We start from the raw sequence: 17285 nt of genomic DNA, 5'->3' as shown, positions 1-17285 counted from the left end.
ATTTTTCTGACCAACGTCTGTGCTACTAATGAGCATTACGAATGCAGACAGTTTATCTTATGGTTATGAAAATAAAGCAAGCAAGTTATCAGACTGCACTGTTGGCGAACGAGAATATTGTTCTGACCGCGAAGAGTGCAGCATTCACTGTCTGCATGGTGATGCTATAAAGTTCGAAGAAAGTCTTACAACTGTCCCTTCATACCTAGAAATTGAAAATGTCACAGTTATTTGGTGAGCGCAGCAACAGGAGATGGCAGCCGTGTGATGAGTCTTCCAAGCTCGGCGTCCCTGAAGAGGAGAATGTACGGTGTGGTACGTAATTTGTTCGCAGTGACTAGTGTTGTAAGTAGGCTGTTTAGGTTTTTATGTTGGTAACGCCACGTAGCGCTCTTATGTAAGTAGGCTGTTTAGGTTTTTACGTTGGTAACGTCAGGTAGCGCTCTGTATGAAAATAACTGACTGTGCTGTGTGCAGTCTGTGGCTGGTTTGCATTGTTGGAGTATTCGCTATTGCAGTGTTGGCCTGTGGGATGTGAACAGCGCGTAGCGTTGCGCAGTTGGAGCTGAGCCGCTAGCAGTGGTGGATGTGGGAGTGAGATGGCAGAATTTTACGAGCGGACGATCTGTACGTGTGTCCGCCAGAAATAGTACATTTGTAATACTGGATATCATATATCAGTTTATGATGTCCAATATTACAAATTTACTCTTTCTGGCGGACACACGTCCAGATTAGTTCTCTATCAAAATCTTTGATTTGCTAACTATGGTTATCGGTAGCTAGTGCCTGCAATAGTTAGAAGCCTTTATTTAGCTGACAGTAGTGGCGCTCGCTGTATTGCAGTAGTCCGAGTAACGAAGATTTGTGTGAGGTAAATGATTCATGAAAGGTATAGGTTATTGTTAGTCACGGTCAAACTTTTGTAGGGATTTTTGAAAGTCAGATTGCGTTGCCCTAAATATAGTGTCAGTTTAGTGTTGATCAGAATAAGTAAAGAGAGAAATGTCTGAGTACGTTCAGTTTTGCTCGGTTGTTTGGAAATCAAATATCGCAGAGGTTTATCAGCACAGTAATTCATATATTTCTCAAAGAGGATGTTTCAGTGTGTATGTTAGCCCTTTACATCCTCTGTCATACTCCGTTCAGTGAGAGGTATCGCTGCGTTCACCAGCCTTCCCTGACAACATCAAGACATTTACGAGAAGGCGGTGAATCTCTGTGTTAATTTTCCTGACAAGATTAATTTCCTCTGAGAGGCAAATTTTTGTAAGGTACATTCTGAAACGGACGTGGTAAAGTAATCTAGGAAAACGCACAACTACAGAACACATTCTACACATTTAATCATTCAGCACAGAATACATTATAGTGACAATGGAAGTATTGAGAATGTTTAAATCAACTCTTTAGAAGAAATTTAGAGAGCGAGGTAAAGAGAGAGAGAATGCTAAGAAAACGCTTTACGAATGCTGGCAGTTTACCTTACTGTTATGAAAGTTAATAACGCAAACAGATTTCATTCTGGGTGAATGTGAATATTGTTCTGACCGCGAAGAGAGCAGCATTCACTCTCTGCATGATGGTGCCACAAATTTCGAAGAGAGCCTTCGTACCTATAATTTGAAAATGTCAGAGTTATTTGGTGAGTGCAGCAACAGGAAACTGCATCCATGTGATGAGTCTTCCACGCTCGGCGTCCCTGAAGATGATCGTAAACGATGTGGTATGTAATTTGTTCGCAGTCACTCTTGTGTGTGTTAGCCACTTACATCCTCTGTCATACTCCGTTTGTAACAACAACGACGCTCTACTATTGTACATATAACAATTTTTTTTCTTCTGATTCTTCGATAAACTTGTGTAATTGATGTTCTGATTTCATTTTTTTGTTTTGTTTTTTGTTTCATGTCATTATGTTAAGAAAAACTGTAAATAAGTTTCAATGTGAATATTAATGTTTATGTCAAATGTCAAGCAGTATTGTAATAGAATTGAAATGTAACAAATGTTGAAACTGTTGTAAGACGTTTAAAATTGTGACTGTGCGTCTGGTCCATACGTAGGCAATGTGTTAGGATATGTAGAATGCAAAACCTCGGGTGAATACCCGGCCTGTCAGGAAGTGGTAAAAGGTAGATGGCAGGCGATCGTGGGAAAATGCACGACACAATGGGCTCAGCAGTTAGTTGGAGTTTGGCACTGTTTTGAGGAACGCCTTCTGGAGCGAGGAGGCTCTCCTGGAAGACGTAGCTTCACTGAGCCTCGGGTATGCCTTTCCAACGACCACAAAGCATGGCAAAATACCATAGGCACTAAATGGAAAAGTATTGCGACGCTAAGAAGAATTAAAGTGCCGATACGTCAAGAGCCATAGCTGTGGTTGTATGTGTGCTCTGTGCCTCGCCATCTCGCCGCCCGCCAACCGCCGCATCGATACTAGCAGGTTGAAACTTTTAGTACTGTATTTCTATGGATCAGAGAGTAAACTGTGCAATAATAACCTAAATTTTACCAGAACGTTCCCATCATGTAATTATCCTCACAACTAACCTAGACAGGGTCCTTTTCAAACGTTGTGCAATCCGAGTGTCTCAAAATGAAAATTAAAATTTCTGTTAATAATAATTATTTGCAGAAGTATATGTTAGAATCGTGTTTAAAGAAAAGTTTTGTTAATGAACCAGTAAATGAATAACGAAGGTCTAACGAAGTTGAAAGATAACTTTAATATTGATATAGTAATGAAGTTTGCTCTCTCGAGACAGATATAAAGGTATTTAAATGAGCAGTAAATAAGATGAAAAGAGTAGTAACTTATATACTGGAAATCTTGAATGAATAATAAATTCAGTAATCATTTTTTTTCATACAGTGATCATAACAGTTTCAGGGTCTCCCCCCCCCCCCCCTTTTATTCATTTGAATTCTGAAGTGTTCTAAATTGGTTTGACCAGCAAAAGTCAAAGTCAATATAAAAGTTAAATTTATCAGTGTTTTATCTTTATCAAAATTGACATTTTGTGTATGGCACGAAAGTGATATTTCTAGGGTAACCTATGCCCGATTTTAATCAGATTGGTAGACAGTATAAAGTTTTGTAGTATACATTATAGTGTAGTGTTATGTATTCATGGTTTTTCCATATCAGTACAGAACGTCAAACTATCAGTTCAATAGTTTTTGTGGTTCTAAAATTCTACTATGTTATGCAATGTTACAACTTGCATGCATATCTACCAACTTGTACAGTGAAGAAACTCAGTTAATGCCTAATTAGGCTGGCGACCGTATTATTATCAAATTGATAGCATCTTCAGTGTTGCTCTTGGTGCATCCTGTCGTGTAATTGCATTTCAAACTTGCTTGACGGATCATTGTTATTACAGAGTAAGTGTAAGTCTCATTTCCCACCATTCAGGTACACGCGGTCGGTATCTATACAAAAATCCTTTCTCATAAGGTGAAGCCCGCTCACTTACCATGGTAAAGGCTTTAATGAGTACTGTGTCACGCAGGGATTACACGTTCAGTGAGAGGTATCGCTGCGTTCACCAGCCTTCTCTGACAACATAAAGACACTCTTGACAAGGCGGTCAATCTCTGTGTTGATTTTCCTGACGAGACTGATCTGCTCGGAGAGGCAAATTTTTATAAGGTACATTCAGAAATGAACGTCGTAAAGGAATCTAGGAAAACGCACAACTACAGAACACATTCTACACATTTAATCATTCAACACAGAATACATTGTAGTGACAATGGAATTATTGAGAATGTTTTAATAAACTCTTTAGAAGAAATTTAGAGAGCCGGATAGACAGAGAGAGAGAGTGAACACAAGAGATCCGTTGTTGCAGGCGACGAGGGCTGACGGCTTACTTCCGCCGGAAGCACGTGACGGCGTTAAAGTAGCACCGCCAGTACTGGCCCGTCTTCTGCCCGCGACGCTGCAGCGCCATCTGCAAAACGAGAACGGCAGCTGTGAGCAGACAGTACAACACACTGAAGGGAAAAGGTCGCAGCACGAAAAAATAATTAATGTAGAGGGTGAAATTTCGGGCCTACATTTGTCCAGGTAACATACAGTATTTACACTATTGGCCATTAAAACTGCAACACCAACAAGAAATGCAGACGGTAAACCGGTATTCATTGAACACATATATTATACTGGAACTGACATGTGAGTACATTTTCACGCAATTTCCTGACAAATCAGTACCCAGAACAACCACCTCTGGCCGAAATAACGGCCTTGATACGCCTGGGCATTGAGTCAAACAGAGCTTGGATGGCGTGTACAGGTAGAGCTGCCCATGCAGCTTCAACACGATACCACAGTTCATCAAGAGTAGTGACTGGCGTATTGTGACAAGCCAGTTGCTCGGCCACCATTGACCAGATGTTTTCAATTGGTGAAAGATCTGGAGAATGAGCTGGGCAGGGCAGCAGTCGAAAATTTTCTGTATCCAGAAAGACCCGTACAGGACCTGCAACATACGATCGTGCATTATCTTGCTGAAATATAGGGTTTGGCTGGGATTGAATAAAGGGTAAACCCACAGGTCGTGACACATCTGAAATGTAGCGTCCACTGTTCCAAGTGCCGTCAATGCGAACAAGAGGTGACCGAGACGTGTAACCAATGGCACCCCATACCATCACGCCGGGTGATACGCCAGTATGGCGATGACGAATACACGCTTCCAATGTGCGTTCACCGCGATGTCGCCAAACACGGATGCGACCATCATGATACTGTAAACAGTACCTGGATTCACCCGATAAAATGACGTTTTGCCATCGTGCATCCAGGTTCGTCGTTGAGCACACCATCACAGACGCTCCTGTCTGTTACCTCAAGGGTAACCGCAGCCATGGTGTCCGAGCTGATAGTCCATGCTGCTGCAAACGTCATTCAACTGTTCGTGCAGATGGTTGTTGTCTTGCAAACGTCCCCATCTGTTGACTCAGGGATCGAGACGTGGCTGCACCATCCGTTACAGCCGTGCGGATGAGATGCCTGTCATCTCGACTGCTAGTGATACGAGGCCTTTGGGATCCAACACGCCGTTCCGTATTACCCTCCTGAACCCACCGATTCCATATTCTGCTAACAGTCATTGGATCTCGAGCAACGCGAGTAGCCATGTCGCGATACGATAAACCGCAATCGCAGTAGGCTACAATCCGACATTTTAAAGTCGGAAACGTGATAGTACACATTCCTCCTCCTTACACGAGGCATCACAACAACGTATCACCCACCAGGCAACGCCGGTCAACTGCTGTGCGTGTATGAGAAATCGGTTGGAAATTTTCCTCATGTCAGCACGGCGCACCGGCGCCAACGTTGTGTGAATTCTCTGGAAAGCCAGTCATTTGCAAATCACAGCATCTTCATCCTGTCTGTTAAATTTCACGTCTATAGCACGTCATCTTCGTGGTGTAGCAATTTTTATGGCCAGTAGTGTAAGTGAGTAGCATCCAAGATGACAGTTTCATGTAAGCGCGAGATGTGCCATTGCAAATGTTGAATGCTGGTTTATTGTTAACCTGTGTAGCCGGCACAAAGTTGAACGCAAGCTTGCAGGCGTGCGTGCATTGTGTTGTACAGGTGCCGAATGCCAGTTTGTGGGTTGGAATTACGTGCCTGTTGCACTTTGTCAATACAGGGACGGTTTGTAGTGTATATGGATGACCTGCAGTTGTCGTCTAGTGATGTCCAAAATGTACTCGACTGCAAAGGGATCTGGAGATCGGGCAGCCCAAGGGGCACGTCGACAGAGTGGAGCATGTTGGTTGACAACAGCAGTGTGTGGACGGGTGGTAACCTGTTGGAAAACGTCCCTTGGAATACTGCTCATGAATGGTATCACAACAGGTCGAATTACCAGACTGAGGAACAATTTTGCAGTCAGTGCTTGTGGGATAACAACTGGAGTGTCCCTCTTGTTATACGAAGTAGCACCCCAGCTCTAAACTCCAGGCATAGGCTCAGTGTGTCCATTATGCGGACAGGTTGGTTGCAGGCCCTCAGCGGGCCTCCTAACCCACACAAGGCCATCACTCCCACTGAGTCAGAAACAGCTTTCATCAGAAGACACAACAGGTCTACACCCTGCCCTCCAATGACTTTTCGTTTCACAGCACTAAAGTCGCACGTTGCGGTGGTCTGAGAGCAGTGGAATGCGTGCTACAGGGCGTCTAGCTCGGAGCTGTCCTTGAGCCAACCTGCTGTAACAGCGACCGGAACGGTCGCGGGGTTGGGCGTGAACGAAAGCGCGGCGGCACCGAACGGGAGCACCCAGCGGACAAACAAAACGTACGAACGGGAAAGGAGGGACACGAACAAAGACTGACGACCGAGAAAGACACTAAGAACAACACGCAGGAAGCAGCGGGTTCACAAGCGAAAACCTCACGAAATCAACAACGTCCACTCGTACACGGAAATAAGCAAAGTAACAATTTATCTGCGGGCGAGATGTTAGAGACTCACGCAAATATCGAACTGCCTCGCTGAGTTTTTTTTCTTTATTGTTGTTTTAATACCTTTACAATAAAGGTAAACCAGCAGCGGCCCATCTACGCCGCCCTTCGGCCACAGTGAACACGTACAGGAAACAGAAAGACAGAAAAACACGCAGACATGGTGGACAAAAATGGGAGACACACAGTAAAATAAGTGAAGCTCTTGACAGGCACACTGTTTGGATAAAAAACGTTCATCACTGTAGACAACGGGGAAGAACGAGTTTACACAAGTGAATGGAGGAGCACAAAGGGAGAAACACTGAAGCACTGACGCAAAGACACACACAAGCACTGCCGACGATCTCCGGCGCATGAAGAGTCACTGTTCACGCACAAAGCCGGGGACCTGCCGAAGGGAAGAGGTGCAGGTAGGAGGCAGAGGGGGAGAGGATGAGGGAGGGGGAGAGAGTAGGAGGGTTGTGGAAGCCTGGGGGGAGGTGAGGGAGAGAGGAAGAGAGGAGTGAGAGAAGGGAAAGAGGGTGCCCTGGAGGAAAAAGCACAGGGTGAGGAAGGGAAGGATCAAAGTTGGTAGGAGGGGTAGATGGAGGGGATGAGGGAATCATCAGGGGGGGGGGGGGTTGGCTGAATCCATCTTGGGCAAAGGTATGGAGTGTGGAGAAATTTAGAAAGGGCATGGCAATCCACGGAGAAGAATTAAAAACTTCGAGGTTTGCCGATGATGTTGTAACTGTTTCAGAGACACCTGTTCACCCAAATTACATTCTCCGTAGCTGAGTAACAGCTCTGTCTTTTATTCGTTGGTGTACATTATACTCACACACACAGAGGACGTTGACTGAAACACCGGTTTGCATTTTCCTTGTGATTTGTTTACTGTCGACTCCAGCAGGTGGGTGGGTTACGTTACCCCGGATACCTTGACACCCACGAGAAAAACAGGCCGTCGCGCTTACGTCACAGCACGTGACACTGGTGGTCATGCGAATGCCAGCAGCGCCTCCGGTGGGGAGAGAGTGACTATTTCAGACGAGCTGAATAATTCCTGACAGCACGTTTAAAGGTATGCAAGCTCTTGACAGCACACGACAAAGTTAAGACCTTTAGTGGACAACTTTCCAATGACGTATTGATTTCCAGTGGGCCTTGTACAGAGCCGAGCGTGTGGCGAACCAGCTGACTAGTGTTGCGTCACCACTTCGTCGCAAGGCCAGTATTGTTCGTGGACCCAGGATACCTGCACTGTGTAAGAGAATCAAAGCCAATTACGTGTTACATTTTCAGTAACACCATGTTCGCATCAATGGTACACTGTGGTACATTTTTGAACAGCACTTGATGGACGGCAGTGGATTATCATAAAAAATCTAGGGTATTATTCAAAATGACTTACTTTCTTAAAGGTCGAGTCAGTCATAACTGCTAATGTCACTCTAATGGTTAGACAACATCTGCCTGATATCATTTTTTATTTAGCTTCTGGACAAGAAACTTACATGGGGAGGTGAAGATACATTGGACAGCTTGTTTATTCTTTGGTACAATCATATTCTGTGGTTTCATTGCGACGTAGCAGTATCTCGTGTGTCTTATGCGAGACTTTTAGCAGTCTATATATTCGTTTCTACTCCCGCACAAGCTGCCACAGTAACTAACGCACTGGACTCTTTTCCAGAGGACCAGGGTTGGAATTAGCGTTAGGTCATCCGGACAGATGTTTGCTGTGGTTAGTCTAAATAGAATAGTCCCCTTTCCTTATTCAGCCCCGAAGTTGCGGTTCGTCTCTAGTGTACTCGCTGGAATGGTAAAGTCAGTATTCCTGATCATCAATTATTTCTGTTGTCACCTGTTTATTCTTATTCTTTTTTTTAAAAAAAAAATCTTGGCTTAAGGTGCGAACGTTGCGTTCGTTAGCACTCGCCCAACTTGGGACGGAAGGTCCTGAAATATTGCTTAGCAAAATGCGATTTTATGAGGATGGATTAATGCAAAAAGGAAGCATAAAGGAGTGATGAGTTACCGAAACGTTGACCAGTGTGGTTTACTGAAGAAAGACGGTGGAAACTAGATGATCTGAACTGGTTTTAACCAGCGCAGCCGGCTGGAGTGGCCGTTCGGTTCTAGGCGCTACAGTCTGGAACCGAGCGACCTCTACGGCGCAGGTTCGAATCATGCCTCGGGCATGGATGTGTGTGGTGTCCTTAGGTTAGTTAGGTTTAATTAGTTGTAAGTTCTAGGTGACTGATGGCCTCAGAAGCTAAGTCGCATAGTGCTCAGAGCCATTTTAAACCATTTTCAACCAGTGCTATGCTGTATTTTATATACATTTACCAGTTTTGTATAGGAAATTAATATGCCTTGTTATAGCGCAATATCTTCTTCTGTACAACGAATAAAATCAAGGAAACTTAAGAGGGCCATTAGCATCAAAAAAGAGGCTGATGTCTTTGCTGAATAAAAATAATCTGAATTGCGCAAACTGAGATGAAGGTATTGAGAAGAGTAACAGAAAACAAAGAAATTAGCAAAACGGGAAAAGTTAAACGTTTCTGATACACAGAAACCGTGATTACTTAGTGGGTAAAGAGTTCAGTATGAAGAGAGCAATCTCGAACATACATTAGGTATCACCCAGGAACTGAAGAAGGCACTTCTAATGGTGTATCGTAAAAAAAAAAAAAAAAAAAAAAAAAAAAAAAAAAAAAACTATAGGTGATGGGAAGACTGAAAAAGAAGAAACTATAAATACTCAAAGTATAATTCTTGCAAAGTTGGTTTACCATACAGAAAACAAGAAATAAGACTGCAGACCAGAGAAGGTAATACTTCTGTGAGTTATGTCCTTAACCTGTAATATTGAACTTGACACAGAGGGTGTGGCAGAGATCCCATCCTCGGGGATGACAATGACTGGTGTCTGTGGTCCTTGCGTTTCAGCTTCTTCTATGAACAAGTGGCCTAAGGCGCTGCAGTCATTGACTGTGCGGCTGATCCTGGCGGAGGTTCGAGTCCTCCCTCGGGCATGGGTTTGTGTGTGTATGTATGTGTGTGTGTGTGTGTGTGTGTGTGTGTGTGTGTGTGTGTTTATCCTTAGGATAATTTAGGTTAAGTAGTGTGTAAGCTTAGGGACTGATGACCCTAGCAGTTAAGTCCCATTAGATTTCACACACATTTGAACATTTTTGAAGAAGTGTGCGGGTCTCCGAGAGTGTGCGTTTCTGCGCCTATGTTAATTGGACATGTTCTTTTGGTTTGGATAAATCCTAATCAGATAATGCGGCTTTCAGGACTGGTATTTGCGCCCATGGAAAATTTTATTTCACTGGCCTTAGGACGTGGTACAAGGCATATTTCTGTGACTGACGTTCCCTCTCCTAATGCTGGGGACATCATCAGCACCTATGAAGGCTTAAATAGCATTTTGAAACTTAAGGACGGTGGACTTTAAAAGCTAATCGCCGTTCATTCCTTTAAACAAACTCAGGAGTTGTCGTCTGGGAAACACAGGTAAATCTGTAGTAGCAGATGATGTGCTGGCGCCTGGAAAACACCAAATTCGTTTCTCCGACTCTGTGGTTTTGTCAAGATCCAACCATTCTACATCTATATATTTACATATATAATCCGATAGCCACCAAGCGGTGTGGGGCGGAGGGCGCAACTGGCTCCAAAGTCATATTTGATATTTGCCCCCCCCCCTCCTCTATTCCAAACGCGGATCGCACAAGGTAAAAACGACTGTCTGAACGCCTCAGTACGAGCTCCAATTTCCCTTATCTTTAAATGGTGATCACTGCGCGATTTGAAAGTTGTTGGTAATAATATATGATAATATATGCTCTACATCCTCGGCGAAGTATGGATTTCGGAATTTAGTGAGCAGCCCCTTCCGTTTAGCGCGTCGTCTATCTGCCAGTGTGTCCTACTTACGACGCTAGGGAACAGAGTGGGCATAGAAATTCAGAAGCATAAAAATAAATTTCACAGGGAAGTTGAAGGACCAGTTCTGGACCTTAGAGGTAAATTAAGCAAACGGCACCCACTTTTTCCCAGTACAAGCTACGTGTCACGTTCAGTGCGACCCCACACTCTTAGGCAGCAGTGTGAGGCCGTCACGAAGTGACCGTTGCCTGGTTGTGAATAAAGAGTTGGTTTTGTTGTTGATAATTCTTCCGGGTTATATGGCCGTGGTCGATGGAATACTTCTATTCCTAACGTTTCGTCCAGTACTACGTTGGACAACCTCAGAGGTATGTCTGGTCCTGTTGAGTCCTGCAGGACCAACCATACCTCTGAGGATGTCCAACGTAGTATTGGACGAAACGTTAGGAATAGAAGTATTCCATGGACCACGGCCATATAACCCGGAATAAATATCAAAAACAGTACCATCCGGTAGTGAAAGCCTTCATTGTATAAACAGTTGGTTTGATTAGTTTGATGTGATTTGAAGCTGCTGTCTCATTCTTGATAGCTTCTTATGATGTCTCAAGCATTATGAGACGAAACGTTAGGGACAAAAATATGAGGTGGACTACAGCTTCGATGAATATTACCACACAAAATATCAATAGACATTTTCTTAAAAATTGTATAATGGGTAGTCGGACCAACTTTGGGCTGTAACGTTCTTAGCAGTTCGTGGTTAGCAGAAATGACGATAATGCAAGATGCACCTGACTAGGGTACCTACGCTCGCGAACAAAGCCTTACGCGGACCAACTTTGGGCTGTAGCGTTCTTAGCAGTTCGTGGTTAGCAGAAATGACGATAATGCACGATGCACCTCGCTAGGATACCTACGCTCGCGAACAAAGCCTTAAGCGGACCAACTTTGGGCTGTAGCGTTCTTAGCAGTTCGTGGTTAGCAGAAATGACGATAATGCACGACGCACCTCGCTAGGATACCTACGCTCGCGAACAAAGCCTTACGCGGACCAACTTTGGGCTGTAGCGTTCTTAGCAGTTCGTGGTTAGCAGAAATGACGATAATGCACGACGCACCTCGCTAGGATACCTACGCTCGCGAACAAAGCCTTACGCGGAGCAACTTTGGGCTGTAGCGTTCTTAGCAGTTCGTGGTTAGCAGAAATGACGATAATGCAAGATGCACTTCGCTAGGATACCTACGCTCGCGAACAAAGCCTTACGCGGAGCAACTTTGGGCTGTAGCGTTCTTAGCAGTTCGTGGTTAGCAGAAATGACGATAATGCACGATGCACCTCGCTAGGATACCTACGCTCGCGAACAAAGCCTTACGCGGACCAACTTTGGGCTGTAGCGTTCTTAGCAGTTCGTGGTTAGCAGAAATGACGATAATGCAAGATGCACCTCGCTAGGGTACCTACGCTCGCGAACAAAACCTTAAGCGGACCAACTTTGGGCTGTAGCGTTCTTAGCAGTTCGTGGTTAGCAGAAATGACGATAATGCACGACGCACCTCGCTAGGATACCTACGCTCGCGAACAAAGCCTTACGCGGACCAACTTTGGGCTGTAGCGTTCTTAGCAGTTCGTCGTTAGCAGAAATGACGATAATGCAAGATGCACCTGACTAGGGTACCTACGCTCGCGAACAAAACCTTAAGCGGACCAACTTTTGGCTGTAGCGTTCTGAGCAGTTCGTGGTAAGCAGAAATGACGATAATGCAAGATGCACTTCGCTAGGATACCTACGCTCGCGAACAAAGCCTTACGCGGACCAACTTTGGGCTGTAGCGTTCTTAGCAGTTCGTGGTTAGCAGAAATGACGATAATGCAAGATGCACTTCGCTAGGATACCTACGCTCGCGAACAAAGCCTTACGCGGACCAACTTTGGGCTGTAGCGTTCTTAGCAGTTCGTGGTTAGCAGAAATGACGATAATGCAAGATGCACTTCGCTAGGATACCTACGCTCGCGAACAAAGCCTTACGCGGAGCAACTTTGGGCTGTAGCGTTCTTAGCAGTTCGTGGTTAGCAGAAATGACGATAATGCAAGATGCACTTCGCTAGGATACCTACGCTCGCGAACAAAGCCTTACGCGGAGCAACTTTGGGCTGTAGCGTTCTTAGCAGTTCGTGGTTAGCAGAAATGACGATAATGCTAGATGCACCTCGCTAGGATACCTACGCTCGCGAACAAAGCCTTACGCGGACCAACTTTGGGCTGTAGCGTTCTTAGCAGTTCGTGGTTAGCAGAAATGTCGATAATGCAAGATGCACCTCGCTAGGATACCTACGCTCGCGAACAAAGCCTTACGCGGACCAACTTTGGGCTGTAGCGTTCTTAGCAGTTCGTGGTAAGCAGAAATGACGATAATGCAAGATGCATTTCGCTAGGATACCTACGCTCGCGAACAAAGCCTTACGCGGAGCAACTTTGGGCTGTAGCGTTCTTAGCAGTTCGTGGTTAGCAGAAATGACGATAATGCAAGATGCACTTCGCTAGGGTACCTACGCTCGCGAGCAAAGCCTTACGCGGAGCAAGGGCGTTTTCGCAGTGTGTCAGTGCCTGGGCGCAGCGCAGGCACCTCGTAAACTAGTAACCCGATTACCCGGCTCTGGAAGGCCAATTAACGACATTTTATTGGTCTCCACGCTACGAGAGTTTCTTTTGTCACGCCGTGAATTAACTCCAGCAACGGCCCCGGCTCGCACGGTGCGGGAAGTCGGGGCTGCGGCTTCCGCAGAGTGCGAGCGACATTGGCGGGTTCCTGGCGAGGCGCGGGACTGACGGTGCACGGGAATTTCACTCCGCTTCAGTGCCACGAGCTAGTGCATCGTAGGTATCGAATTTTTATCACGAAGGACTCGGAGTGTTCTCACGATAGTCAACTGCCGTAGAATTACGCACAGCTGTGTGTTACAGAGAGTTTGGACGATAAACAAAAACGGTTTACCCGGCATCGTGCTGTCAGTGACCAGCCAGCACAGTATGACTACAGACCTACTATCGATAGAAACCGGTCCAGGCGATAGCAGCGCCACCGGCAAGGAATGACTGCTACCGAGAAACGCACATGGTGCCTGTGGTGTCAAAGAGCGTGCTGCCGTTTGTACTGCGGTAATCCCAATTTCTTTATGAGTCGCTACTGGCCATTAAATTTGCCATACCAAAAAGAAATGCAGATGATAAACGGGTACTCATTGGACAAATATATTATACTAGAACTGACATGTGATTACATTTTCACGCAGTTTGGGTGCATAGAACCTGAGAAATCAGTAATAACGGCCTTGATACGCATGGGCATTGAGTCAAACAGAGCTTGGATGGCGTGTACAGGTACAGCTGCCCACGTAACTCCAACACGATACCACAGTTCATCAAGGGTAGTGACTGCCGTATTGTGACGAGCCAGTTGCTCGGCCACCATTGAAAAGACGTTTTCGATTGGTGCAGGCCTTTCTGTATCCAGAAAGGCCCGTACAGGACCTCCAACGTGCGGTCGTGCAATATCCTGTTCAAATGTAGGATTTCAAAGTTCCGCCAATGCAAGTAAGAGGTGACGGAGACGTGTAACCAATGGCGCCCCATACCATCACCCTGGGTGATACGCCGGTATGGCGATGAGGAATACACGCTTCCAATGTGCCTTCACCGCGATGTCGCCCAACACGGATGAGACCATCATAATGCTGTAAACAGAACCTGGAATCATCCGAAAAAAATGACGTTTTGCCATTGGTGCATCCATGTTCGTCGTTGAGTACACCATCGCAGGCGCTCCTGTCTGTGATGCAGCGTCAAGGATAACCGCAGCCATGGTCTCCGAGCTGATAGTATATGCTGCTGCAAACGACGTCGAACTGTTCGTGTAGATGGTTCTTGATTTGCAACCGTCCCCGTCTGTTGACTCAGAGATCGAGATGTGGCTGCTCGATCCGTGACAGCCGTGCGGATGAGATGCCTGTCATCTCGACTGCTAATGATACGAGGCCGTTGGGATTCAACAAGCCGTTCCGTATTACCCTCCTGAACCCACCGATTCCATATTCCGCTAACAGTCATAGGATCTCGACAAACGCGACCAGCAATGTCGCGATACGTTATACCGCCGTTGCGATAGGCTACAATCCGACCTTTATCAAAGTCGGAAACGTGATGGTACGCATTTCTCCTCCTTACACGAAGCATCACAACAACGTTTCACCAGGCAACGCCGGTCAACTGCTGTTTGTGTATGAGATATCGGTTCGAAACTTTCCTCATGTCAGCACGTTGTAGTTGTCTCCACCGGCGCTAATCTTGTGTGAATGCTCTGTAAAGCTAAGCCGGCCGCGGTGGTCGTGCGGTTCTAGGCGCTGCAGTCCGGAACCGCGGGACTTCTATGGTCGTAGGTTCGAATCCTGCCTCGGACATGGATGTGTGTGATGTCCTTAGGTTAGTTGCGTATAAGTAGTTCTAAGTTCCAGGGGACTGATGACCTAAGATATTAAGTCCCATAGTGCTCAGAGCCATTTGAACCATTTTTTTGTAAAGCTAGTCATTTGCATATCACAGCATCTTCTTCCCGTAGGTTAAATTTCGCGTCTGTAGCACGTAATCTTCGTGGTGTAGCAATTTTAATGGCCAGTAGTGTACATAGACCTATTTATTTCTATAATGATTTCGATCATTTTACAGCTTGAATATTTAGCTATTTTTTCCACATAATCACTGGTTCTGTCGACGCGTTTTTGTAGAGGCTGTGTCAGTTTTTGTACGCCCATGTCATACCAGCTCGCCGTCATGCTGTTAAGAAAGTTATGAACCTCTTCTTTCACCTGTTCGTCGGAGGTGAATCGCTTTCCGGCCAAATGTTCTTGTAACTTAGGGAATATGTGATAGTCACTGGGCGCCAAGTCAGGACTATAGAGTGGGTGGGTGATTACGTTCCACTGAAACTGTTGCAGGAGAGCAACGGTTTGCCGAGCGATATGTGGGCGAGCGTTGTCATGGAGAATGTGTACGCCCTTGCTCAACATTCCTCTTCTCCGGCTCTGAATTGTCCGTTTGAGTTTTTTCAGAGTCTCACAGTACCTGTCACCGTTAATTGTGATCCCAGTGGACATCAAGTCGACCAACAATACCCCTTTCCGATCCTAAAGAACGGTTGTCATTACTTTACCGGCAGGCTGTGTTTGTTTGAATTTCCGCGGCTTTGTCGAAGAAGGATGCCGTCACTGGCGTGATTGTTGCTTGGTCTCAGGTGTAAAGTGGTATCCCCAGATTTCGTCACCCGTGACAATTGAGTCCAGAAAGTAGCCCTCTTCGGCTGCAAGGTGGTGAAGAAATGCGCGGGAAGCATCATCTCGTTGCCGCATGTGGTCCTCAGTCAGCATGCGTTGCACCCATGTTGCGCACACCTTCCCGTAGTTCAATGTTTCCGTTGAAATTCTGTGAGCGGTGCTTCGGGAAACCTCGGGAACCAACGTGCGGAGATCATCCAGGGTGATCCGCCGATCTTCACGCATGTTTTGCTCAACCTTCAAAACTGTCTCTTCAGAAATTGACGGTCTTTCGCTCCTTTTTTCGTCGTGAATTTCGGTACGACCAGTTGCAAACTCTCTACACTACTCAGGAATATTTTTGACATCCATGCACGGCTCACCGTACACTTCCGTCAATTGGCGATGGATATCAATCGGCGCAGTGCCCTTCAAACACCGAATAACTGCGCCCAGTTCGCACTTGGCGGTAACACCCAACAGGAGCTCTATTCTCAACGGCTGCCAAGCCAAGACAGCGCCTCAGCCCGGCGTGCGGATGTTTACACACAGCGCGTGAAGCTCTCTTCATAACACTGTGACCAACTGCCACACAAACAGACTTCTGTACTTATACAAAAATAGGAGACACTTTTGGGATTACCCTCGCAGAATGGGGAAGGCGCGCAGTGAGTTTGACCGAGGGTAGATTATGACGGCCCGGAGGTTGGCACGAGCATTTCGGCGACGGCACGAACTGTCGGCTGTTCAGAGTTCTGTGGTGAGTGTCTTCAAGATGTGGCGAAGCCAAGGTGAAACGACGCTCAGACGTTTAGGGGTTGGGCGGACATCCCTTATTACAGATGTCAGAAGTCGTACGCTGGGTAGACTCGTAAAACAGAACAGGCGGGGCAATGTGGTGGAACTATCATCAGACTGCAGTGATGGTCGGAGGACAAGTGTGTCTGAACACGCAGTGTATAGAACACTCCTCACGCAGCGGACTACCGAAGCATGTTAACACCTCAACGTCAGCAACTGCGACTGACATGGGCAAGTGACCATCCTCACTGGACATTGGCGCAGGTGCAGTGGCAGAGCGTTACACGGTCTGATGAATCCCGATACATCATAATGCCAGTGAGAGGGTGAGAATCCCTTGTCTTCCAGTGGAACAGCTCCTTGATACCTGTACTGTGGGGCGACGTTAAGCTCGCGGCAGCTCAGATATGCTCCGGGGAACATTTCACGTGGGCATCCAGTGGTCTAGTGGAGTTCGTGCAAGGCACCATGACGGTCATGGAGTATCATACACTGGTTACAGACGATTTACACCTCTTCAAGGCGATTATTTTTCCTGATGGCAGAGGCATTTTTTCAGCAGGCTAATGCGCCATGTCACACGACCAGGAGTGTAGTGGAGTGTAGAATGGTTTGTGGGACACAGCTGCGATTTCCAGTTAATGTGCCGGCCCCCAATTCGACAGATCTGAACGCGATCGGAAACATCTGGGCTGTGACTGAACATTTTCCCTCGGGCGTGGGTGTGTGTGTTGTCCTTAGGATAATTTAGGTTAAGTAGTGTGTAAGCTTAAGGACTGATGACCTTAGCAGTTAA

The 17285-nt window shown here is 46.1% G+C and overlaps 1 protein-coding gene across 1 annotated transcript in view; it reads right to left on the bottom strand.

Annotated features, from left to right (window-relative positions):
* Nucleotides 1-3725: 3725 nt before the first annotated feature.
* LOC126354783 (uncharacterized) overlaps nucleotides 3726-17285 on the bottom strand; it is a 234009-nt gene continuing 220449 nt past the window's right edge. The window contains exon 3 of the mRNA XM_050004690.1: nucleotides 3726-3962. Within this exon, the coding sequence (XP_049860647.1) occupies nucleotides 3879-3962 (84 nt within the window). The 3' untranslated portion in view covers nucleotides 3726-3878. The remainder of the gene's footprint in view (nucleotides 3963-17285) is intronic.

Source organism: Schistocerca gregaria, chromosome 3 (assembly GCF_023897955.1).
Source record: "Schistocerca gregaria isolate iqSchGreg1 chromosome 3, iqSchGreg1.2, whole genome shotgun sequence".
NCBI lineage: Eukaryota > Metazoa > Arthropoda > Insecta > Orthoptera > Acrididae > Schistocerca > Schistocerca gregaria.
Note: the sequence above shows the minus strand (reverse complement) of the source record. Positions and strands in the feature narration are given on the sequence as shown.